Source organism: Eretmochelys imbricata, chromosome 3 (genome assembly GCF_965152235.1).
Source record: "Eretmochelys imbricata isolate rEreImb1 chromosome 3, rEreImb1.hap1, whole genome shotgun sequence".
Taxonomy (NCBI): Eukaryota; Metazoa; Chordata; order Testudines; family Cheloniidae; genus Eretmochelys; species Eretmochelys imbricata.
The window spans coordinates 26,446,688-26,472,302 of NC_135574.1; the positions used below are offsets into that span (position 1 = coordinate 26,446,688).

At 39.8% G+C, this 25,615-nt stretch overlaps 1 protein-coding gene across 2 annotated transcripts in view; it reads left to right on the plus strand.

The window, feature by feature from the left end:
- The window catches only part of NBAS (NBAS subunit of NRZ tethering complex), a 409,249-nt gene that overhangs the window by 8,426 nt on the left and 375,208 nt on the right, over positions 1-25,615 (plus strand). For both annotated transcript variants that reach the window (XM_077812510.1, XM_077812511.1), the window contains exons 2-9: positions 1,706-1,760; positions 3,544-3,580; positions 7,643-7,720; positions 10,015-10,062; positions 12,025-12,068; positions 13,480-13,613; positions 14,819-14,952; positions 15,053-15,151. In XM_077812510.1, the coding sequence (XP_077668636.1) occupies positions 1,706-1,760; positions 3,544-3,580; positions 7,643-7,720; positions 10,015-10,062; positions 12,025-12,068; positions 13,480-13,613; positions 14,819-14,952; positions 15,053-15,151 (629 nt within the window). The remainder of the gene's footprint in view (positions 1-1,705; positions 1,761-3,543; positions 3,581-7,642; positions 7,721-10,014; positions 10,063-12,024; positions 12,069-13,479; positions 13,614-14,818; positions 14,953-15,052; positions 15,152-25,615) is intronic.

The window sequence follows — 25,615 nt, forward strand, 5'->3', positions numbered from 1 at the left end:
CTTCCCCCGAGTCCTACCACCCCATTGCAGGGCAAAAGCCTCAAGTTCCCTCCTGCCCAGTCTTGTAGGTGAGGGCGGGGGGAGGTTTGGCGGGAGGGGGGGCGCTCTGGGAGCTGCACTTTAACTGTAAAAGAGCCACATATGGCTCATGAGCAACAGTTTGGCCACAGCCGCTATACAGAAACTGCGGTCACATTGCTGCCTTGCTGATGAACCTTTACCGAGCAAATTGTTTATTGGGGCAGCTGTGTGTACTCCTCCTTTCAGCTCACCCACACTGAGACACAACAAAGAGGCATTCTAAAGAGCTGTTGACACTGTAAAAATATTTCTTTAAAAGGCTTTGCAAACATTAAATAAAAAGAGTATCTACCTAGGCCAAGATTTTCAAATTGGGAGCCTAGGACTTAGGTGTCTGAATATGCATGCATTTAGACACGTAACAAGTGGCCTGATTTTTCAGAAGTGCTGAATATCCCACAGTTCCTATTGATCTCAAAATATGGACTTGGAAACCTGACTATGGGCATTCATTTTTGAAAAGCATAGCCTTAAATATTTTTTTAAAAAAATTCTTACCTTTGTCACTGGCATGATTGTCATAAAACCATCTGCTCCATTAACCTAGTCGTTGACCTAAGAGTAGTTGTACTTCCTTCCTTCACTCTCCTTCAGTTTGTGGTGCTATGAGATTTTGACTAGAGAACGACAACCATATGTGAATGAAGAATGACTTTAAGCCAGTGGCTTTCAACCTTTTTTTCATTTGCAGACCCCTAAAAAACTTTAAATGGATTTGCGGGCCCCTTTAGAATCTTAGACATAATCTCCGGATTCCCAGGGGTCTGTGGACCACAGGTTGAAAACCACTGCTTTAAGCTCTGCTTGTGATTTCTTCCTTTCCTCTTTATCTGTGTTGTCCCTCTGTTCTTACTCCTTTTCACTTCTGGTTTAAATCTCTTCCTCCTTCCTTTTTTTTTTCTTTGAGAAGTAGTCTCATCCTCTTTTTATGGGCAAGAGCACTTATCCCAAGTTCTGTTGTCTCTCCCTTCTCTTTGGATCTCCCTTTTGATTGTATGTACTTTTTCCTTTCTTGGTTCTTTCCTGTAATGCTTTCCCTTTTGTCCTGGCTGATTATATTGCTTCCTCCTCTTGCTATGTAGCTCTCCTGCATTGCTCCTTTTTGCTTGAGATAGAAACCATGAGTTCTCTGTATGCCATTCAGTGGATGCAAAATGGAGCATAGTGGCATTGCTGCAGAAGTAGAGTATTAGTGAGATTATGTGGGAGAAGGAAAGGTGGAAGAAGGGTACTGGGGAGAGAAAATGGTCATAAATAGGTGTTTTACTTGGCAAAAATACATATAGAAAGGGACCTGTTGCTATAAAAGTTCTTGCTCTTTCACGTAAGCCTTTTGACCCAGAGACTTTTTCTCATGCACAATCAGAATGCAGTGCACCAATGACAGTACATTGAACAATTGTATCCTATGATAATGTTCTGTTTTTATTACAATTTGGCACATACTGAATGTTCAGTTATATAGTCTCTTAGCTTTTGCAGTTTAATATGGAATTGGGAATGGTCAAAATTAAATGAGAAGTTTTTAGAGGAGCAGAGGGTTTATCAAGTGCATTCACTGAGTATGTACATGAATATTGGATTGTTCAGATGTTACACGATTAATGTATTGTTGTAATTGCAGCCAAGAGGCAACAAAAAACATGGTGCATCCTTTATCATCACTAGAGCAATTACAGGTAAATATGACTTATTTTCATTGAAGGATTGTTGACTGGTTTTATATTTTATGGCTTAAATGATCTCTGTGTGGGTTCTGCTTACAGGCTTTGCTATGCTTGGTATCATGATGGGGCTAGTACAGGGGTTCTCAAACTGGGAATCGGGACCCTTCAGGGGGTCGCAAGGTTATTACATGGTGGGGGGGGGGGGTCGCGAGCTGTCAGCCTCCACCCCAAGCCCCACTTTGCAGCCAGCATTTATAATGGTGTTAAATATATAAAAAAGTAAAGTGGTTTTTAATTTATAAGGGGGAGGGTCCTACTCAGAGGCTTGCTATGTGAAAGGGGTCACCAGTACAAAAGTTTGAGAACCACTGGGCTAGTATAATGTAACATATACTATGTATCAATTTGGGAACAGCTTTTTATCATTTTCCCTTTGTATCATCTTATTTGTGAGTTTTTGTTCTGGCTAGATAGTACCCCATTGGGGCACACTAATAAAACATACATCCGACAAGCATCTGTATTACTGCAGAATGATATTGAGGTTTTGGCATGTGCCTTTGTCAGACCTAATGTTTTTAGTTAGAATTCCTGGACACTTCTACAAAAAGGTATTTAAAATCATGGTATGCTGCTATTACTATGATTGATGTATGCATGTTAGTAATTTTCACCCCCCAGATGCTTTTCATTGAGTTTTCAAAATTGAATGGGGTTTGAACTCTGTATTAACTTTTTTCATAAAATTTGTGATTCAGTGGTCAAGTAGAAATACAAAGAATATTCATTTTTATGCCAAAAATACTTTTTCTGAGAGTTCCCAGTGTCACAATTCAGGGAAACTGTACCTGTATTCCCCTTCTACGATCAAGCAAGTGCATCCACTCTAGGCTTCTGGTTCCTCAGCAGTTGTCCCTCTCCCTTCTGACTCTGGTAGTTCCAGGCTGAACAATTCCCTGCCTAAACTGGAAGCCCTGCATCAAAAGACAGGCTGCTTAAGTAGGCTTTTTTGTCTTCTCTTGAGAGAGATGTGATTACCACACTTAATCTACTAAACAGCTCTTCTTTAGCAAGCACATTTTACTCTTAAGGCAAAAGCAATACTGAGAAAACATGTTAAAACAATAAAAGAACCTATACGTGTGCTAATAAACTTACCAGAGATAACCCCAACTCCAACATGGGCTCTGGGTGGCGAGCAGTTCGTCATATCCCACACAGGGCTCTTCCTATGGTTTCAAGTTTGTAACACCCTTTACTCAGAACAAAAACACAGTCTTATGGGGTATCAGTAGGCCAAAGTCCTTCCAACCCCTCCCTAAGGATTGAGGCCTTCGTGGACTAGAGGTCCTGTCCATTTACTGAATCAGGAAGAATGCCATGAGTCAGTTTACTACTAGGTTATTTGTCCAAAAATCCTTTCTCTGTCTGTTGGTTCCTGGAGAATCCAATTAGAATTAGTTTATGTGGATCTTTCCAGGGGATGGTGTTCTTCTGGAGATGTTACAACTGGACTGACTTTGACTGATCACCCTCTGTTCTCACTTCCTGGAGGCGCTGTATTTTTATGTTTTCCATGGAAACACATACAATCCCTCAATAACCCATTAACAATTGCATTTTTAATAAATGGAGCCCAACGGTATTAAACATAATTCAGTAAGGTTTATCCAGGATATTGCAGGAAATTGCCCTATTTGTATTTTTATTTTCTGCTGTAATTTGAGGACTGATTTTTTTTTTTTTTAAACTGTTGAAGTAACTGTCTCAATTTATTGCTTTTCTCTTTTCATAGGTCCTGCATTATTTTTGCTTCAGTATATCTGGTACAGGTAAGTTTGAAGTTGGAAACAAGAAGATTAAATTTTTGCCAAATATTCGTTGTCATAACATTTTTTGCTTTAGAAGGTTATTTTTTTTGCCATGCCAGTAAAGACACACCTCCCTCCTCAATCCTGCTTCTCTTGAGAATTTCTGTTCCACTGAACCCAATTTATGGCCACGTTGTGCTTGTTAAATCTGCCAACAGGTATCGGAGTCAGAATTTGGCCATTAAAGTGAGTTTCTCCACTAAAAAGTGACTCTGTAAACAACCAAATGACATTGTAGGATTCCATGTTTATCTCCGTGACTCCATATCAAAGTGCTGAGTCATAATAAACAGTATATGTAGATTTATATTATTGGCTCTTTTATATTTATATTATTGGCTATATTATTTATATTATTGGGTGCAGGGCTCTCTTTCTTTGTGGTGACACTGTGCTGAATACACTGGTGCTTATAAAATAAGTAAATGGTCAGACAAGACAGTTTCCCAACTCCTTAAAATGAGACATACCATTCCTGCGGTGACCCCAAATGTAAGGAATTGGAAGGGAAAGTGGATGATCATCTCAGTCTTGTGGCTAGCAAGTGCAAGATTCTATGTAAAGAGGTTCTGTGATCAGAAGCCTAACTATGAATGGTTGCTGCACCCCTGGCCCCATGGAATGATAGACTTTTATACTTGCTAATCCCGTGAGACAATTGGGATGAACCTGGTAATCCACCACATAAGTGACCCTGTCAAACATGCTAGTCGTTCTGATATTTAGCAGGATATAGTTTTCACGGATGTGGGAATTTCTGTTTCTCTGGTTTGAGGGCCATACCTCTCTTCATAAACAATGTCCCTTGGTTCCATTTGCTGTGTGATTTGATGGACAATAATGTTCTTCTTGTCAGCAACTCGAGTGTTTTTTCTTTTTCTTTTCCTTGAGCTTGAACGCTCTCTAGGCTTCATGTTATCTGTGCTACTAGACCAGGGGTTCTGAGGACAAATTATTTGGTGGCCTCAGAGTGCGTCCACCAACTCTTGCTGGTGGCCGTTGTCACATTTTTTCCATAAAATACTTAATTAGCTCTAGGAAAAATAAATAAATATGCACATATACATGTGCAAATCATTGTAATTTGTTTGCTGCTAGCTAGTAAATCTGCTGTGAAAGGTGATATTAACCAACATGCAGGTATCACTTTTTACAGCAGACTTAGCCCCAGGGGACAAATTAAGTCCTGGATGGAGGATCGGGGGATGCAGCAGGAGGCGGGGCGATGTGGGGTGGGGTGTTGGCCGGGGGACGCAGTGCGGGGGCCGGAGCCTGAAGCCCTGCAGCCAGAGCCTGCCTCTCCCGCTACCTGCCGGGCTGAAGCCTAAATTCTGAGCCCCATCTCCCCTGGGAAGATGGGGAATTCTCTGGCTGTCCAACCCTTGCTGGAAGCCCCAGCAACCAACACCAAGGCTGTCCATCCAGCAGCACCAGGGAGGGGCAGGAGGTGGGTCCTCCCGCCCCATTGCAGCCCAGGAGGCTGTGGCTGCAAGAAAAGCCCTTGGTGCCTGCATGCCTGCATTTGAGAAACGCTGTATTAGAAGTATTCAAGTTCTTGGTTGAGCTTGTAAACTGTATATTTCCTTGGTCCTGCTCCTTTACTACTCAGTTCTGCAGCATCTAGAGTGCTGAGTTCAGACTTACTACTTTTCTCCATTCTTAATATGCATCTCATGATATTTACCTGCGGTGAGCATCACCAAGTCATTAGAAATTCTCTTACGGCATTCTCCTTCCTGAAGTGCTGTTGCTCTCCTATTGAATATTTTTCATTTTATTCTTTTCTCATTACTTTTTTTTTTCACTGCATTTCCATACTTGTGTTTCACAAGGCACTCACTTTACAGTTTAAACTCCATGCAGGAGACTGTGGTCTGGAGATGTTATGACTAGGGCCCTACCAAATTCACAGTCCATTTTGGTCTATTTCAGTCATAGGATTTTAAAAATCATAGATTTCATGATTTCAGATATTTAAATCTGAAATTTCACGGTGTTGTAATTTTAGGGGTTCTGACCCAGAAAGGAGTTGTGGGGGAGTTGCAAGGTTATTGTATGTGGGGGGCGTTGCAGTATTGCTACCCTTATTTCTGCGCTGCTGCAGGAGGCAGGCTGTCTTCAGAGGTGGGCAGCTGGAGAGTGGTGGCTGCTGGCCAGGAGCCCAGCTCTGAAGGCCGAGCCACCTCCAACAGCAGCACAGAAGTAAGGATGACATGGTATGAAATTGCTACCCTTACTTCTGCTGCCTTAAGAGCTGGGTGCTCGGCCAATGGCCACCGCTCTCCAGCTGCCCAGGTCTGAAGGCAGTGCAGAAATAAAGGTGGCAATACCATGAGCTCCCTAAAATAACTTTGCAACCCCTCTGCAACTCTCTTTTGAGTCAGGACTCCCAATTTGAGAAATTGTGATCTCCCCCTTGAACTCTGTGTAGTATAAGGTAAAAGCACACAAAAGACCATATTTCATGCGGGGGGACCAGATTTCATGGTCTATGATGCGTTTTTCATGGCTGTGAATTTGGTAGGGCCCTAGACATGATTGTGGACTATGCTACTGACTTGTAAAGTGATTTGCTTGAGGTCAGACAGCCTCTTAACACATTAGTTTTCCCATCTGTAAAATGGGGTTATACTTATGTATGCTGCTTAGAAATCATTTGATGACCAACACAGCCATCTAAAAGTGCAAAGCATTTTTGTTTTTCATACAAAACTTGAAATAAACACAATTATATTCAGAATCAGTTCATGCTAGTGTAACTTGCTTTGAATTTTACAGTATTCCAACATGCAGAAAAGTAACTCATCACTTTTTTTTAAGGATTACATGTATCCACTTGAAAGTTGTGATCTAGTTTTATCAGAAGTATAAAATAACTTTTCCTATAAGTAATTGGGAGTGGCATAGGGATAGAAGGGAAGGAATACAATGCATAGCTCACAAAACACACAGTAAAAATTGTTCTGATAAACTCATACTATAATGGACAAAATAAAAATGTAAGCATAGGTTCTATTTCAAGAAATAAAGGAAAAAATACAAGGAAGACTCTAGAATTGGAGGAGCCACTGTTTCCACTGGACTGCCACATCATTGCTAATCTTAATTTGCAATTCAGTGTAATGTGTTTAAAATAAAAGGTTCTAGAAAGGTCTCTAGCAGGATATAGTATACATGGTTCTCAAACTGGGGGTTGGGACCCCTCGGGGTCGTGAGGTTATTACATGGGGGGTCACAAGCTGACAGCCTCAACCCCAAACCCCGCTTTGCCTCCAGCATTTATAATGGCGTTATAAATTAAAAACACTTTTTTTTATATATTTAAGGGGGGGGGGGTCACGCTCAGAGACTTGCTATGTGAAAGGGGTCACCAGTAAAAAAAAAAGTTTGAAAGCCACTGGTATACATAAATGACAATCTTAGACTGTAAGTTTAATTATTTAGATTCATTTCAATATTTAGTCTGCCATTTAGTCAGATTCTAAGTTTTGATTTTTCTTGTCTCTCTGATTGGCTGGATCCCTCTGGTATCATTTGAATGGCAAGATATTTCCTTCAAATAGCAGTAGACTACACACATAAATCTGTCTGTATATACTTTTCTAACATGAGGTGTGCACCTGGGTTTTGATCTTGGAATTGGATCTGGCAGAGTCGGGCGTTTACAGCAATATGCTGCCTTTTGAAGTCATTGGACTCTAGGCAGATGTTAGGTCCGTATGCATGGATCCCTTTGCAGGTTTAGGGCCTTCATTTGTGTATGTTGTGGGAAATTTCTTTTAAGCTTTCATAGCGTATGCATTTGTTGTTTAAAAACAAAAGCACCCAAAATAGTTTTGGACATCTGACTTCCAGCTGGGAATTTTTTTTTCTGAAATAAAAAATAACTTTTAGGGTAATATTTTAGAGTGACCTTTTGAAACCAATTAATCTGCCATATATTTCTTACATATTACTGTTTTGATTTATATTGTATCAATTTTAAAACCTCACATTCTAATCTGAATATGCTTGGTATTTCAGCCCTGCAAAGTTTTCCCTCCCTGCTGGGCTTGTTCGTCTGGTTAGTAAGCAGATTAACTGGCATCTAGCGCTTGCAAGGTAAGAGGGATATCATTTTTCTTTCTGTGTCTTTGTTGACACACACTGTTTCATATACATTTATGGGAGAAAAAAGGCAAGCTCACTCTTTCTAGTAATTTTTGTAATAAGTTAGTTGAGCTAGCATATAAAAAATTCTATTTAGACAGCAATAATTTAGCATTATCAGAGAGACATGAGCTGAAGAAGAAGAAAATAAGGTATGGGTCCAGATTTGGTCATGGGTTTAACTTTGGTGGCCTCCCTGTCCCTGAGGCTAGTGGTTTGGCAGTGTTGTCTGAACCATCTCATTTAGTTTTACCCATCATATCTGCTGTGTGTGGAACTGCATGCAGGCTTCCATCCTCCTCCTCCTGCTCACCCCTGAATGCGAGCTCAATTTGCAAGTAAGTAGGATAAATCTTTGGCTGAGAATCTACTGGGTGACTTGTCAAGGCTTGCTTTACTAAAGTCCTAGAACCTGCAAGATGCTATGTCATCAAGTTCCATTAAAATTAGTGGGAGGTGAGTATAATGTAGTTTCCCGGAGCAGCTCAGCACCTTCTAAGTCTGGCCTTTGATGTGTGGAAAAATTCTGGTACTAAAAATAGCTGTTTTACAATAGTTAAATAAAGAAATGGAAAATGTATACATAGGAGGATTGCATGACCTGATATTAGTTTGCAATAGCTTTACTCAGGGTGTTTTATTATGGCTCTCATAGTATGTGTCATATTGGATCTGAACAAAGGTTCAGCAAGTTTGGTATCTGACTGAAGGCAATGGTCTGTGCCTGATGCTTCAGAAGAAGGGGAGACCCCTTCTTCAATAACGTAATTGTGCAATGCTGTATATTTTGAGGCAGGATGAGAATTTCCTTCCTCGCCCCAGTAGTGATCACCCTGAAACATGATATTTGATTAACTCCTGTCTTAGCAGGCATAATTTCAAATATTTCTGGCTTTGAAATTATGCTTCAGCAGTGTTTGACTCTGACCTCCTTTGGAACAACCATTTAAGTTTTTTTAATAGTTAGTGCTAACAAAAAATGAGATATTAATAGTACTGAGTGATATGATGCAGCCAGTGACATATGGAATCTACTAACTGCTAATTTACATTGTGGGTACCAGTATCTTCTAATAATTGTCATCATCCAATTATTTTCACTTGGAATGTAAGACAGAATTTAAATCTGAGTTTGTAAAATGACAGGTTTCAGAGTAACAGCCGTGTTAGTCTGTATTCGCAAAAGGAAAAGGAGTACTTGTGGCACCTTAGAGACTAACCAATTTATTTGAGCATAAGCTTTCGTGAGCTACAGCTCACTTCATCGGATGCATACTGTGGAAAATACAGAAGATGTTCTTATACATACAAACCATGAAAAAATGGGTGTTTACCACTACAAAAGGTTTTCTCTCCCCCCACCCCACTCTCCTGCTGGTAATAGGTTATCTAAAGTGATCACTCTCCTTACAATGTGTATGATAATCAAGGTGGGCCATTTCCAGCATAAATCCAGGGTTTAACAAGAATGTCTGAGGAACGGGGGAAGGGGGTAGGAAAAAACAAGGGGAAATAGATTACCTTGCGTAAAGACTTAACCACTCCCAGTCTCTCTTCAAGCCTAAGTTAATTGTATCCAATTTGCAAATGAATTCCAATTCAACAGTCTCTCGCTGGAGTCTGGTTTTGAAGTTTTTCTGTTGTAATATCGCAACTTTCATGTCTGTAATCACGTGACCAGAGAGATTGAAGTGTTCTCCGACTGGTTTATTAATGTTATAATTCTTGACATCTGATTTGTGCCAGCAATGCCCCTCTGCCATGTACATTGGTCAAACTGGACAATCTCTACATAAAAGAATAAATGGACACAAATCAGATGTCAAGAATTATACCCCTCCCCCCTTCCTCAGACGTTCTTGTTAAACCCTGGATTTGTGCTGGAAATGGCCCACCTTGATTATCATACACATTGTAAGGAGAGTGATCACTTTAGATAACGTATTACCAGCAGGAGAGTGGGGTGGGGGGAGAGAGAACCTTTTGTAGTGGTAAATTCCCATTTTTTCATGGTTTGTATGTATAAGAACATCTTCTGTATTTTCCACAGTATGCATCCGATGAAGTGAGCTGTAGCTCACGAAAACTTATGCTCAAATAAATTGGTTAGTCTCTAAGGTGCCACAAGTACTCCTTTTCTTTTTGAGTTTGTAAAGTGATACCTAATTGTGTGACCCATGTTTCACAAAAGCAACTTTTTATTTTAATTGAATTTTAACATGAAATGCTTTTTTCCCCCCTTTCAGTCATGGTAAACTGTTGGCAGTTGTTCAGGACCAATGTGTAGAAATCAGGTAGGTAACTCAGTATTATCTATCATTTCACTACCAATTTCATGGAGTATCTTGGGAAAATGGATTTAGGGGTTTATAAGCTATATTTTTAAAGGTAAAGTTAATTTTTTGTTTGTATTTTAGGCATCAGAATTTGTGAAATGGTCTTAGAACCTATTAACTTTAAAAGCAGCAGCTTTACACCCTCTGCTTTATTCCTGATACTGCCCATAAACACAAAGACTGCATTTTTAAAAATGAAGACCAAAAGAGACATGAACAAGATGGATGAACTTCACTAAGCACATTTCATGATCTTTCACTGCTTTTGTACTCCTTTGTGTCTCCCTCCCTCCTTTGTATTTCATTGCTTGCCCTGTTAAGTAATCTCTGGCTTTAACCTTTGGAGGTGCTGAGTGTCCTCCTCTCTCACTGGGGAAAGAAGAGGGGGTGTCATAAATATAAAGGAAAGGGTAAACCCCTTTAAAATCTCTCCTGGCCAGAGGAAAACTCCTCTCACCTGTAAAGGGTTAAGAAGCTAAAAGTAACCTCGCTGGCACCTGACCAAAATGACCAATGAGGAGACAAGATACTTTCAAAAGCTGGGAGGAGGGAGAGAAACAAAGGGTCTCTGTCTGTCTATATGCTGTTTCTGCCGGGGATAGACTAGGAATGGAGTCTTAGAACTTTTAGTAAGTAATCTAGCTAGGTGTGTGTTAGATTATGATTTCTTTAAATGGCTGAGAAAAGAATTATGCTGAATAGAATAACTATTTCTGTCTGTGTATCTTTTTTGTAACTTAAGGTTTTGCCTCGAGGGATTCTCTATGTTTTGAATCTAATTCCCCTGTAAGGTATCTACCATCCTGATTTTACAGAGGGGATTTCTTTACCTCTATTTACTCCTCTTTCTATTAAAAGTCTTCTTGTAAGAAAACTGAATGCTTTTTCATTGTTCTCAGATCCAAGGGTTTGGGTCTGTGGTCACGTATGCAAATTGGTGAGGCTTTTTATCCAACATTTCCCAGGAAAGGGGGGGTGCAAGTGTTGGGAGGATTGTTCATTGTTCTTAAGATCCAAGGGTCTGGGTCTGTAGTCACCTAGGCAAATTGGTGAGGCTTTTTACCAAACCTTGTCCAGGAAGTGGGGTGCAAGGTTTTGGGAAGTATTTTGGGGGGAAAGACGCGTCCAAACAGCTCTTCCCCAGTAACCAGTATTAGTTTGGTGGTGGTAGCGGCCAATCCAAGGACAAAGGGTGGAATATTTTGTACCTTGGGGAAGTTTTGATCTAAGCTGGTAAAGATAAGCTTAGGAGGTTTTCATGCAGGTCCCCACATCTGTACCCTAGAGTTCAGAGTGGGGGAGGAACCTTGACAGGGGGTGTTTGGCATCTTACTGGATTGTGTCAAGGAGCTGTCATTTTACTTATCTGTAAAGTGCCTTGAACATTTATGGTGCTCTACACATAATACTGATTTGAGTAAAATGATGTAGAGATTTTTACTTACCTCTCCCCAAAAGAGCCAACCAACCCACCTTTATTTGCAAGTTCAATGCAACCACCACACACTTATCTGCAGAACAAGTCTTGACTGAGTGTATTTGCTTGCTTCACAAAACTCCATTTGCTGGAAGATCAAACCTGCTATTTATATGTAAAAGAAGAAAATGTATGAAAACTGTTTTGATGAAAATAGACAAGAACATCACAAATGTCAAACTTCCTAGAATGTAAGGTTGAAGTTTGCATTTTTACTGTGTGGCTGTAACTGGCTGAATTTTTACACTGTTTTTGAAATACTAGCCTTACAGGATACTGAGCTTGTGTAGGTCCCACATTTAACTGCCTAATTTGTCAGGTGCTGATATAATCTGGTGGAATGGATGCTTCTGACTCTTTTTTCTAATTATTTTATAAATGCTGCAGTATTTGTCAGTTTTCTTGATTAAATTCAGTTAATTACATCTGTTCATGATTTACAGGTCTGCAAAAGATGACTTTGGATCCATTGTTGGAAAATGTCAAGGTATGAAAAACTTTTTTGATGTCAAGGAGGTTTCTTAAGCAGTATTATTGCTTATTGGGTTTAAAAGATTATTCATATGCTCTTTTAAGGAAATACCTTTTAATAACATTGATACAGTCTGACTGGCTGTGTTTTCTCCACTTTTCCCTTCCTCCACCCTGACTAGCGTACTGATCCTGAATCTCTGATGTGGAGAGGGTAGAGTTAAGAGGGCATGTTGAGGCAGTAGTAGAGTATTGAATATCAAAAAACTAGACAGGTTACAAGCCTTGATGTGTACAAAAGCATCTTGGTTATGGTGTGACTGCACAGTGGTTCAGCTGTCCTCCACCAAAGCTCAGTTAAAGATCAAATAAATGTTTGTAATTGGAGCTGAAGGGAGTACTTCATTTTTATTTTTTTTTAAAGGTACCATAACTCTAATTCAAAGTCCTTTGCATTCTCTATCCTATTAATCTGACTACCTCCTGTCATGCTTGGGGAAAAATTTCAAAAGCACTTAGGTGACTTATGGGCCATAAATCTCATTGACTTTCAGTGAGACTCAGTGATTCCTAAATCATTTTGAAACTGAGATTAAGGTGCCTTTGGAAAGGTTATCCGTTGTGTTTAAATGACTCCTTCAAATGTGACATCTTTTAGGTCTGAGGAAGGAAGCTCTTCCTTTAAAACAATCATATCGATGCAGTATGATGGTAGGATAGATGCAATAGTGGTCATAAAATAGAATTACAGTAAGCTTCCAAAAAACTTGTTACAATAATTTTCAGAAGGGTAATACTATAGTGCTGGAAATACTGTATGTACCCAGCAAGTCAGTCTCTCTCTTTCCTTCTGCTAGTCTTAATTTTAAGTCTGTTAGATAATGGGATAGGCTGCCTGGAATAGGCTGTCCTCTTCTCTTTGCTAATTGATCCCAGTGGATGCTTATTTTCAGGTGGTAAGATCAGTTATTGTTGCTGGACAATAAGAAGTGCATAGTGCAATGATTGAACTCTTTATAGTCTTTAAAGAATACACTTTATGTAACACCTATGTACAAAATTGTCGTGTGTCTGTGTAATAAGGAAAGTTGAGGCAGAGTTTCTGTTATATCTCTTATTTTTTCACATCACTCTATTTTTAAGCTGTTAAAAAGATTTCCACATATGCAAGCAGTACATTAATGCTGTGTAAAGAATGACATTTTTATAGTACAAAAGTTAGGAAATTCAGACTCCTAGTCTCAAGGTTTTCCACTACTGTGGATGAGTTACAGTAAGATTCATTTGCATGATCCAACAAAACTCTGTATTGTCCTAATTAAGACTCAGAAAGTTGATAGATGAAAACAGTTGAGTACAGTTTATAATGTAACCATTGAAACCATAGCCATATTTTTATGAATACACCTTGCCTTCCTTCTCTGTAGTGCCGAAGGATCCTAACACACAGTGGAGACGAGTGGCATGGAGTCATGACTGCACACTGCTTGCCTATGCTGAAAGCAGTGGAACTGTGAGAGTATTTGACCTGATGGGCAGTGAGCTCTTCGTAATTTCTCCGGTATTTATTCTGTTTATTAAATAAAGTTTCATACAGTGGAACCCTGTGTAACTTGTATGCACTCAAATGACTGCTTCTACTCTCTCCTCTGTAAAAGTTTAATAGCAGTATATTCTAGTGCAAGGATTTACAGTACAAACGTGCTATTAGTGTTTAGTAGTGTAGTATGAAATATTTAGACTAAATACAACTGAGTTACAAGTGTTAAATGAACAAAGTACATTATTCCTGCTCACAATTCTCGCTGAAAGTGCCAATGGATCATCGAAGAACACAGCTGACTGGAACTTTATCGTGACTATCCTCCAAAAATATGGCTGATCCAACAGCTTTCGGTGGCCTCTAATACCTTTATTGGGGCATCAGGCTCTGAGGCAATGATACTCAGACTGAGGCTCGTGAGCTGCACGTGCTCTCTAATGTCTCTCCTTTGGCTCTTTGCAGCACATGATATTAAAACACAGTGTGATTTAATTATTAACCAATCAGGAGGCTTTTACTATGTTATTAAGCAATTATAGTTGATAAAATAATAATGCTTAGTCAGTCGTTTTGCTTTGAGAATAGTGTGTGTGTGTGTGTGTGTGTGTGTGTGTGTGTGTGTGTATAAAAATAGTCAACAAAGCAATGAAGTCACACTACTGTGGCTCTTTTGGGTAATGTTGATCACTAATTTGGCTCCTGAACCACTGAGGTCTGAGTATCACTGCTCTAAGGAAACACTGCCAGCACCACAACCCGCAATAGCATCTGAACTTCCTTTTTTTTTTTTTCCCCCTTCTCATGGAAGTACTGATCAGGTCTGCCACTGTGCAGCTTATGTTCTGATTTGATCATGATCCAAAGTTGGCATTGTTGCTACAGGGATCTCAACAAAATGGTCTTTTATCTGAGGAAATGTAATGCTGTTTACAGCAAGCTAATAACAATTTCAGAATTAAAATCAATAAATCTTTCACAGCCTGAAGGACAAGTTATTATGAGCTAACGTTTTTGGGTATCTTTTAATCACTTTCCCTCAATATATTGTCTAAGCACCTTATGTTCTGTGTTAACATGACTGCCTTTCCTTAGTATTGTGAAGGGCAAGCTCATTTTCTTCTGGAACTAATGATATATATGAATTATTTCTGTTAGTTCAACTTAGCTGCTTCCTTGTGTTTTACCTATAAATGTCTGTCTTTTTTTGTGTTGTTTGGTAAAAGGCAACCAGTTTTCCAGGAGATCTGAGCTACGCAATTGCTGGATTGATCTTTCTAGAATATAAAGCAAGTGCCCAATGGTCAGCCGAACTGCTAGTCATCAATTATCGTGGAGAACTGAAAAGTTACCTTGTAAGGTAAAAATGAACTCGGATGCTTGTGGTACATTTCAGAACAAACTTGAAGTACCTTTTTTCCCCTCTAAAATATAAACTGTATTAATTTTTTCTGGTCTAGTGTTGGAACAAACCAAAGCTTCCAAGAGAGTCATAGTTTCAACTTCAGCAGCCATTATGCCCATGGAATAACTACAGTGGTTTATCATCTTGGGCACAGGTAAGCTTTTGATCAGACTAAATAAAACATGAATAATCATTGTAGTGATAAATACCTAAGAGTACTGCATATAGTTACATGCATTCACGCAATGGTTCTTAGGAATACCTGTTGCTGATTTGCTGTCTCTAACTATGAATGGTCTCTGGGTGAACTGTGTCATTTTACTGATAAGTTCAGGCTCATGATGCAGAACACAACTGCAAGAATGCAGTTCTCTGTGGAATGTATGGGAAAGTTAGGGGAACTTTATGGTCGTTGTGGCTTCCATCCTGCAAACTTGGGGACTCAGTGGAACAGTTTGCATACATATTCGCAGGATCAGGATCCAAATTTGTAATTCTGCTTTATTAGGGCATGATCTGACTCCCATTAAAGTCAACAAGAGTTGTCTTATTAGGATTAGGCTCTTAGGTGTCAACGTTAACTTTTTTTAAAAATGGAATTTACCATACTAAGCTATAATTCCCTGCTATCCCATGCATATAAATCGAATCTACTTTCTCTCCATTCTTCTGTACTTCCAACTGATAATATCGTCTTCCTATGGGATGGTTAGTAGTTTATTAAGAAATTAAGTATTCAGTGTTTAGAGTATTTTTCACATTGTTAGAATTTGGCTTTTAAAATATTGTTGCCTTTTTGACCTGAGCGGCTAGTCAAAGTTTAGGGCTCTGCCAATTGTTCCAATTGATGGAACCTGATGGAATTGATGGAATCTGGTGTTTTCCGTGATGCAATCTTGTTTATTTACAAGGAATGTACAAAGTCTTTGGCATTACTTAATACTTTCAAACCAGTATTGGTTAAACACTCTGTCAGAGAGCAGAGATTACTGGCAGGCTCCATGCCCACAGACTTATGAGAAATGGTTTTTTTACTTCAGAATGCTTTAAAGTTGCATAGTAATTGTGAAATGCGTAATTACTTAACTTGACTGCTGAAATCCTCCATTATTGCATCAAATATCCCTAAATACCCAGGTTAGTTATTTACAGTACTGTAACTTTTTTGTTGGTCCTTACCACAGGAATGAAATAATATGTGTTCGGCTACATAGATGTGCTCAAGAGAAACTTACGTTATAGATGTTTAGTAAGGCTTTTGCTTTTAATAATGTCTCGCATGACCTTCTCATAAACAAACTAGGGAAATACAACCTAGATGGAGCTACTATAAAGTGGGTGCATAACTGGTTGGAAAATCGTTCCCAGAGAGTAGTTATCAGTGGTTCACAGTCATGCTGGAAGGGCATAACGAGTGGGGTCCTACAGGCATCAGTTCTGGTCCGGTTCTGTTCAATATCTTCATCGATGATTTAGATAATGGCATAGAGTACATTTATAAAGTTTGCTGACAATACCAAGGTGGGAGGGATTGCAAGTGCTTTGGAAGATAGTATTAAAATTCAAAATGATCTGGAGAAACTGGAGAAATAGTCTGAAGAAAATAGGATGAAATTCAATAAGGACAAATGCAAAGTACTCCTCTTAGGAAGGAAACAATCGGTTGCATTCATACAAAATGGGAAATGGCCTAGGAAGGAGTACTGTGGAATGGGATCTGGGGGGTCATAGTGGATCACAAGCTAAATATGAGTCAACAGTGTAACACTTGCAGAAAAGGCAAACATAATTCTGGGAAGTATTAGCAGGAGTATTGTAAGCAAGACATGGGAAGTAATTCTTCCACTGTACTCCGCGCTGATTAGGCTTCAGCTGGAGTACTGTGTCCAGTTGTGGGCTCCACATTTCAGGAAAGCTGTGGACAAATCGGAGAAAGTCTGGAGAAGAGCAACAAAAATGATTAAAGGTCTAGGAAACATGACCTATGAGGGAAGATTGAAAAAATTGGGTTTGTTTAGTCTGGAGAAAAGAAGACTGAGAGGGGACATGATAACAGTTTTCAAGTACGTAAAAGGTGGTTATAAGGAGGAGGGAGAAAAATTGTTGTTCTTAACCTCTGAGGATAGGACAAAAAGCAACGGGCTTAAATTGCAACAAAGGCGGTTTAGGCTGGACATTAGGAAAAACTTCCTAACTGTCAGAGTGGTTAAGCACTGGAATAAATTGACTGGGGAGGTTATGGAATCTCCATCATTGGGGATTTTTAAGAGCAGGTTGGACAAACATCTGTCAGGGATGGTCTAGATAATACTTAGTCCTGCGTTGAGTGCAGGGGACTGGACTAGATGACCTCTCAAAGTCCCTTCCACTTCTATGATTCTATGTTGAGGAATAGTGAGACTTATTCTCTTGCTTACACTGGTGTAACTCAGGAATAATCCATAGAAGTCAAGGCAGTGAAAATGTTAACCCCTTTAACAGTTATCCAAAGTAGTCTTTTTTTTTTTGGCTGATCCAGGATGCCAGTATCTATTGTTTTGAGAGAATTTTGTTCATGGGAGGAGATGTAGGGACACTTGCTGATGTGACAAACCTGCTTTTCCACAAAATGGAACAATATTATCCCAAATGCCAAAAATGTTAAGAGGAATTTTCTTAAATTCCTTATGTGGCTCTCAATTATCAAATAAAGCACACAACCTTAGAATGGGGAGATCATTGTTTGAGTAACATCAGGTTCATGCAAAATGTACAGTTTTGAATCAAAATATTTTTATTTTCATGCAAGTTTTTCTTTGCATTTGAATTTTGCAATGACATGTCAGGCTTTGATATTCAAAGCTTTTCTATGTTGATTTTTTTGTAATGTGTCGGGCACAGATAGTGGACTTGAAAGACTGGCTAATCGGCGGCTCTTCATTTGGATTTAGATGGGGTAGGAGGTGGCTTCCATTCCTTTTTTTTCCTGTTTTTTTTTTTTCAGTTATTTTTAATTATTTAAAACACTTGTGTCTCTAAAACAAATATTTCTTTCATGTATTAATCCATTTTTAAAAACCTAACTCTTTTCAGTTTTTCTTCAATGGCAGAGTCTAAACTTTGGTCTTGGTAGGTGGAATTTCTCCTATGAGAACTGATATTGTTGCTGTTTGAGACGGAAAATTGGTGCTATCATTTTCAGAGATGAAGCTAGGCATGTTCTCATTTGCACCAGCCAAGCTGAAAAATGTTAAAGGCAACATTACTGTGTTGAGGTGTTGGGAACTTCTGCTCTGATTATGCATGCCCAGTTAGATGGCCATGCTTACAACTCAACAAACTCCTTTTTCCTTAACAAGGAGAGCATCAGTCCTTCTGATTTACAGTCCTTTCAAGTAGGACACTTGCATGTTGGAGTTTACTGACTTAGTGGGTTAACCCTGGCTTTGGTCAGAAGTGAAAGAATTTGGTCATCTTCTCCCTCATTTGTGCACATCACGTAACTTGGCATAATTCAAATTCAGTACAAGTGACAGCCTCCTCCAGAGTTCCAGGGTGTTATAGGTCAGAGTTAAAAAGCTTTGGCAGAGCTGCATGGAGAAACTTATATAGTACCTGGCTGCACTGGGCCTCATTCAGGCCAAGCCTATTAGCGCTTGACATTTACTGTGCTTGCTCCCAGATCTTTAAAACAAGCCGTCTTTCCTGCTGCCAGATTTGTGATCGAGACTTGATTAAACCTTCAGAATGAATTTTACTGTACTGTGAAGAATATTGGATAATACACTAGCTTATAGTATGTGTGTGACTGATTCAGACATTACTTGGATGTTCTTGGCTGTTTCGTTCTTTCTGTGTAAAAATTACATCATTATGGGGTTTTTTTTTTTCATGCTAGGTATGTTAGCTGCTGTGGAATTTCTAAAAATGGAAAATAAATCAATTGGTGTATTTGACAGTTGAGTAATAGAAGCTCTGAATATCATGTAGTTACTTGCTCACAAAGCAATCTTGTCAAAACTATTTATGCATGGAAAACTTAGAGATAAATAAAATATTTATTATATAAAAAGTGTTTCTTATTCCAGTGGGTTGGTCAAAGTCTTTCATTTGACTGATATTAGTAAGTAAAGTAAACAAAAGCAGCAGACAGTGTTATCAGGTGTCTTTTGTTGTTAGAAATGTTCAGTAGCCAGAGGATTAGCAATTATGGCTGATTTAATAGGAAGCATACAGTTGATAAAAGTTGTTTCCTCATATTTTACGTAAATACCATCTGTTCTGTGGGGATAAATAACATTCTGGCATAAAAAGAAAGATACCTAGTGCTGGAGGATTGCTTCCATCAAAGCTATCAGCATTCAGTTATGGTCCTAAATTCACAATAACAGTATCATATTAAGTTCTTCCAACTGTTCAAAATTTATGTTCAGTAGTGTTTAAAAATAAGTATTCGAAAGATTTTTTTTTTTTTAATTAAGTGGATGAGGAGAATGAAACAGATGTTACTTTGACCCTGTGAGTGAGCAAATCCTCTCTTCCTCTTGATTTTTGTATTCATTCTGGGTGTCAGAAAATTCTTGACTTCTGACACCAGAGAGCTCAAGATTCGTAAGCAAAGTCTTTTCTTGGAGTTATTCTTATTGTCCAGAAAGTGAGAGAATTTAAAGGGAGACAGCTAGATTAAAAATTGCCTGATTGTGGACCAGTGTGAATGCTTTAGCTTATTGAAATGGTAAGAACTTCAACTGTCTAATTTACATGCCACTGTTTTACTTACTGTTTGTTTGCTTTCTCCTTTTCCTCTGTGTGTGTGTGAGAGAGAGAGAGAGAAATCAGACTGGTTCATTCATTAGCATATGTATAATATAATCATGTAGTCCTGTAAAATTACTACATAACTGAAGTTCACTTTTAAAGTGCTACAGAGTTGTGCTTAAGAGTCTGTGCTTTCATTTTAAAACAATTTTAAGACTCAAGATGCAATAATTGCAAAGTAAATATAAATGATGTAATGCTGTTCAGTTGAGTCTGCAGACAACTTGGAACAATAGCTGTGTGAAAAGTGTAAACTTTAAAGTTTCACTGCTGATAATATTATTAGACACGTTAAACTTGTTCGGTGTGAGGATTAGGCGCTGAGTACAGTTATGCATCTTGTTGCCAAAATGGGTTGGGGTACAAGATGAGGAATTCAAAACCTTCCCTCAAATTTTAAAGTTACCTCATCAGCTTCCCATAATGGGAAGGGACAGAGGAAGTTCAGAAAGCCTCAAATGCTTCTTACACAGCAAAACCAAAGCCTCCACCTGTGCCTTCCTAGATGACAGTAACCCTAATTGTCCCCTTTCTCAAAGATCGCCTAAAGCTTCAGGATAGCGATTGGTCGATACCTCCATTCCTCAGTGATAATCGCTGCAAGGGTGAAGCTGGTCTTTGCAGAAGACGGAGCTTTTCTCAGGGGCCAGTGCAAGGCTCTGGAGCCAACTTCCACAGGAGCAAACCTCACCACTTTCCATTCCAGGTGCAAGGCACTGCTTTGATCTTGCTGTCAATAATAAAAGCACATAGTGCAACTGACATAAAAGAAATCAATAAAACCCCCACAGAATTTTGTCAGAAAATGACAAGTGCTGGTCACCTTCCGCAATGCAGTTTTGGGAGGTGCTCAGACACTACGGTTATGAGGGTGGTATAAGAATGGATACCCTGCCAGGCTTGGCCTGCCAGCAAGATAAGCTAGCAGAAAATCCATTTTCCCTTTGCAACCCTTAGCTTTAGATCTGGATGTTCCACTGGTGATCAGATATTTGGTTTTCTTTGTCAAATCTTGGAGACACACACAGTGCTTAATTTGTAACGAAAGAGCTGCCGGGGCCCAAGCAATTTTTTTACATTCATAATTGATACAGCAAGCCTAGAGGTGTTGGGGCTATGGACTGCCAGTGAGCCCCAGCAAGCCCTGGCACAAATTAAGTCCTGGAGATGCAGTTCATCGACCCCATACTCACGGCCTAAAGTTGTTCTGTATGGCAGAGTGCATAGAGAGAGAGAGACCATGGACATACAGGGAGACAATGGTAAAACATGATATATAAAACCATCCAGCCAAAACCCCCACAGGTTTAAATGACAGCTCAAACAGACATGGATGGAATCTGCTCATACCTCAGCCTTACTCCACTTTGGCATTTGATGATGATGGGGAAACTTATACAGTGCAGGTGGGAGTTAATGTAAAAATCTTAGCCTGCTGAAAATGTTTAAATTTGTTTAAATAAAACATTACTATTTTTATATTACAAGGAATGTCCTGCTGAGTGGAGTGGAGGTCCGTGTGGAGAGAGCTTGGGGGAATGTTGCCACTCTTTTAGTTCTAATGTGTCACATAGAATATGGGGCTTTGTTTTCACTTCTTAGTTTGGTGCACTGACATGGACCTGTGGTGTTTTGAGCTGCTAGTTCTACAGAGAGAATATTTAAATAAGTATAGTGAGAGGTTATTGTGACGTATGGAGTCACAATTATGACCTAGTGAGACTGCGCTTATCATTCTCTCAGCTTCAGAATAAAAAAAAAATTGATTACAAATGCAAGCGCAATACAGTCTCTTCTCTTTTCCCGTCCCTTCCCTTGTTCAAAGACTGGCTTGGTTTGGTTTAATGAATGGGGGTGTTCTGCGAACTGTGGTTTGGAATTTGAAGTCACCAAATTTTTAACAGTGAGGGTAATTAATTGTTGCAACATATTAGGAATTCGCTATCACGTGGCATCCAGTCTTGATTTAAAGATATGCGCTAAAGTCTAGTTTAACCATAAGCTGTTGGGCTAGATGCAGGGATCATTGAGTAAAATTATATGGCCTTGGGTTATTCCAGTCAAAATAGACCTCTGTCTCTTCTGAATTCATAAACTTTGTTTTAGCATGGATTGTATTTGTAGTTGTCTTTGATGAGAGGAGTCTCCATTCATGTTGAAAGAGCGAATGGGGAAGGAATGGTGGAGTCTACAATTTGTGTTGGGAGGAAAGGAAAGATAGATTGAGCACTCTGATTCATAATGGCATGATGGATGAGGAACTCTTTGTAGAGTGAGAAGAGAAGTCATGCTGGGCATTAATTAATGCTCTGGTCTGTGTGTGAGGTATATGGGGCAAGAAATTACTGGATGTGTCTTGTAGCAGGTTGATAGCACTTCTGGCTCTGAGAAGCATGTATGATGGATGGGTGTTTGGTTCATTGGGTTTGTAGCTCATATTGGAAATGCAGAAATGGAAATGGAGAATGGCTGTGAAAGGGTTTCTTGTCTGAAGGTTAAGTCTGTGTGAGGATTTGTCTCCAAAGTCCCTGGGCTTTATTTTTGCAATGCCTTACCAGTTTGCAGAATAAATAATGTTTTTGAATTTTACAATCTTACCTCTTTTTCTGTTGGGTCTAGGAAACCATATGCATTTACCTACTGTAGAATTGTATGTGTCTTCGGCTATCCCCAACAGATAATGTGAGTGTGGTGGTGGTGATGGGGGGAATGCAAAGCATGCATCTGTAATTTTTCTGTTAACGCAGTCTTGGTTTGTTCAAATTATGTAAAACTGAGAGAGACAAGATGGGTGAGGAAATAACTTTTATTGAACCAACAACTTCTGTTGGTGAGACAGACAAGCTTTTGAGCTTACACAGAGTTCTGCCTCGGATCACTTGGAGTAGGTAAAAGCATACTTCAGGTGACGTGAAGAAGAGCTCTATGTAAGCTCAAAAGCTAGCCTGTCTCACCAACAGAAGTTGTTCCGATAAAAGTTATTTCCTCACTCACCTTGTTTCTAATATCCTGGGACCAACACGGCTACAACAGCACTGTATCTATAAAGCTAAACACATTTGACTCAAAGGATCTGATTGTTGGCAGCCTTAGGCACCTGTCAAGATTTTTTTTATTATTTTGAGTCTCCTGTCCAGCTCTGGAAAAAAATTAATAATTTGTAAACGGTTCTAGACCTTTTCTATGGCTCTCAGAAGAGCTTTAAGGTTCTTTTGATAGCAGTGGCTCTAATCATCTTAATAGCTTCTGCTGCTGCTGTTGCATTTTTCTGTCTTTATGAAGAGCTTTTTAAAATTTTAAGTATGTGCTGCCATGATGAATTTTTCTTCAGTCCTGGGAGAGAAGGTCTTTTGTCTTGGGAGAAGGTTTTTTGTCTAACTTGATGTGGCAGCTTCATTCCAGCTGTCACTGAATTTCATCTATCCTGAGAAGAGACTTTTAAATTATAAATGTATTGCACGGTATGTGATGATTTTTCCAAAATCCTAGGGAAAAGATTTATTTGGATGGAGTTTTTAAAAGCTAGTTTGGGCAGAGTTGGAGCTTCGGTTGCTGCCATCGTTATTAACAACTTTTCCCTTTATCTTCATGCTACTGTTGGGCTATTACTCACCTCTGACAACAGAGTGTAGTCAATTGTAATCGAATTTCAGGATTCTAACCCCACTGAGATGTTTCTAGTTTCATTTAGTGATTTTTTTTTTTTTTTTTTTGGCTTGGTGAATGAGAGCTGATGCAAAACTTGTGAAGTGCCTATGGATTCAATAAATTATATATGGCTGTAAATAGTTTAGTTTAATCCTGTGTATATTTGACCCCGTCTTGTGATTATTAGCAAATGACATCTGTGCACTAGGTCTTTCATGACTTGCTGACTTGTTTGTGCTGATACATTTCCACTGTTTTATTGCCTGCCTTATGGATTTTTGTTGTGGCACTATCTGAATTAACACTTAGCACCACTTTTTATCAGGCAACAGATGGGTACCTGAGTATAACCTACATGTGAATCTGGCTTATCAACACGGGGGAAGAGGGGAGAAATAAACCACTTAAATTTTTGGAGAGCAGTAAAATAACAGTATGATCTTTCAAGCAGTTCTCTGTGTTTGGTACTGAAGCTAGGTCTTCAGTCCTTACATTTATTGAACTCCCATAATAATACCAGTATTTTCATAGTCCTTCATGTGTTTGTGACAGGGTGGACTAGGTCTTGAGCCCCCCTGCTGGAGGCCTTGTGGGCCTGCCACACTCTGCCCCAGAAAAGGGCCGTGGAGAGGGCCTCCAAGCTGCCTACAGTGGCTCTGATTGGGTGCGTCCTGCTAGCCTGCTTGGTATAAAACGAACTGCAGAGCCAGCCGCCAGAGTGAGTTCAGCTCCTTGCTGGAGATGGAGGAGCATAGATGGTGTGCGTGGCTGGCTGCGGGAGGTACAGGACCTTGGACAGAGCAGTGCTGGCAGAGACAACCAGGACTAGGCCCTGAGGTAAGGGTAAGAATGTGCTTGGGGCTGCAGGGAAGTGGCCCAGAGAATTGTAGCAGCAGCAACACAGTTTATTTAAAGGTACGTGGTGGGCAGCTGCTATCTATAGGGTTTTTGGGCTGGGATCTGGAGCAGTGGATGGTCTGGATTTCCCCACCCCCCACATTAGCCACTGGGGAAGTGGCCTGGACTTTGAGGCACTGAACTGAACTGTAGTGGCCAAGCTGGAGAGCTGAGGCCAAAAAGACCAATAGAGGGCGAAGATATTGCCTCTAGGGAGGGGACCTGGGGCACTGCTCTGTACCAGAGCAGGGACAATTTGAGAGAGTTCAAAAGGGGCTGAGAGACTGTTCGAACCAGAGTACTGCTATAGGCCCTGCTGGACCGATTGAGGAGCGAGCCCAAGGATAGGGCTGCAGATAAAGAGATGTTATAAAGGGCACTCAGAGAGGCCCCTCTTGGACTTATACCCCAGAAGGGGTTTGCTTTTTAATTCACATACAGATTGAGAGAGACTCGGCCGGAGGGCGGAGTCACTGAAGACTCACCGCAAAGCAGAGAAAAAGTGCAGGCATATGCACTCTGCCAAGGGAGTACTCAAGAGAGGTGAATGCCACCCCATAACAATGTTCAATGCATGTACAGACCTTTAATTAATCCTCTCCACGCAGGTGGGTAAGCATGGTTATACCCATTTTACAACCGGGGAAACTCAGACAGGAAGGTGTAGGAGCTTGCCCAAAGTCCACAGCGAGTTAGGGTCAGCACTGGGATTAGAATTTCAGACATCCTGAGTTCCCGGCTCTGTGTGTGTTCATGCAGATCAGTGCCATAGAATGAATTAGAGATTTGCATGTCGAACATACTGCAGAATCAGATCGTCATGCTTGTTTCTAGTCCAGTTTCTCAGATGATAGAAAAATTATACTCTGTTAATCTAGGAGGGAGTTGGTAGTGACCGCTATATTTAAGTTGCCCAACATTTTGTTATAAGTTTATTGAGAACTTTTTTGAGACACTGGAACACCTCCCTTGTTTTCAGCAGGCCTTTGAAAGTTCACTGTAAATGTGCTTTATGCATGTTCTGCGAAATTCCATTCATGTTTTGCTGAGCTATTAACTTTGGAAAATCACCATTTCCCTTCTCTTGCTTGACTTCCTTCAGGCAGTTTTGGCAGTGTTTAAAATGAACGAACGAACAAACAAACCCATCCTAAACGAGCTTTCTAAAGAGGCGAGCACCCATCCTCCCGGCTGCAGAAGCACATACTACATGGGAAACACCTTGTAGCAGCAGGGAAGAGAAAGCAGGATTGCACTTTCCTCCATGACTACAGCT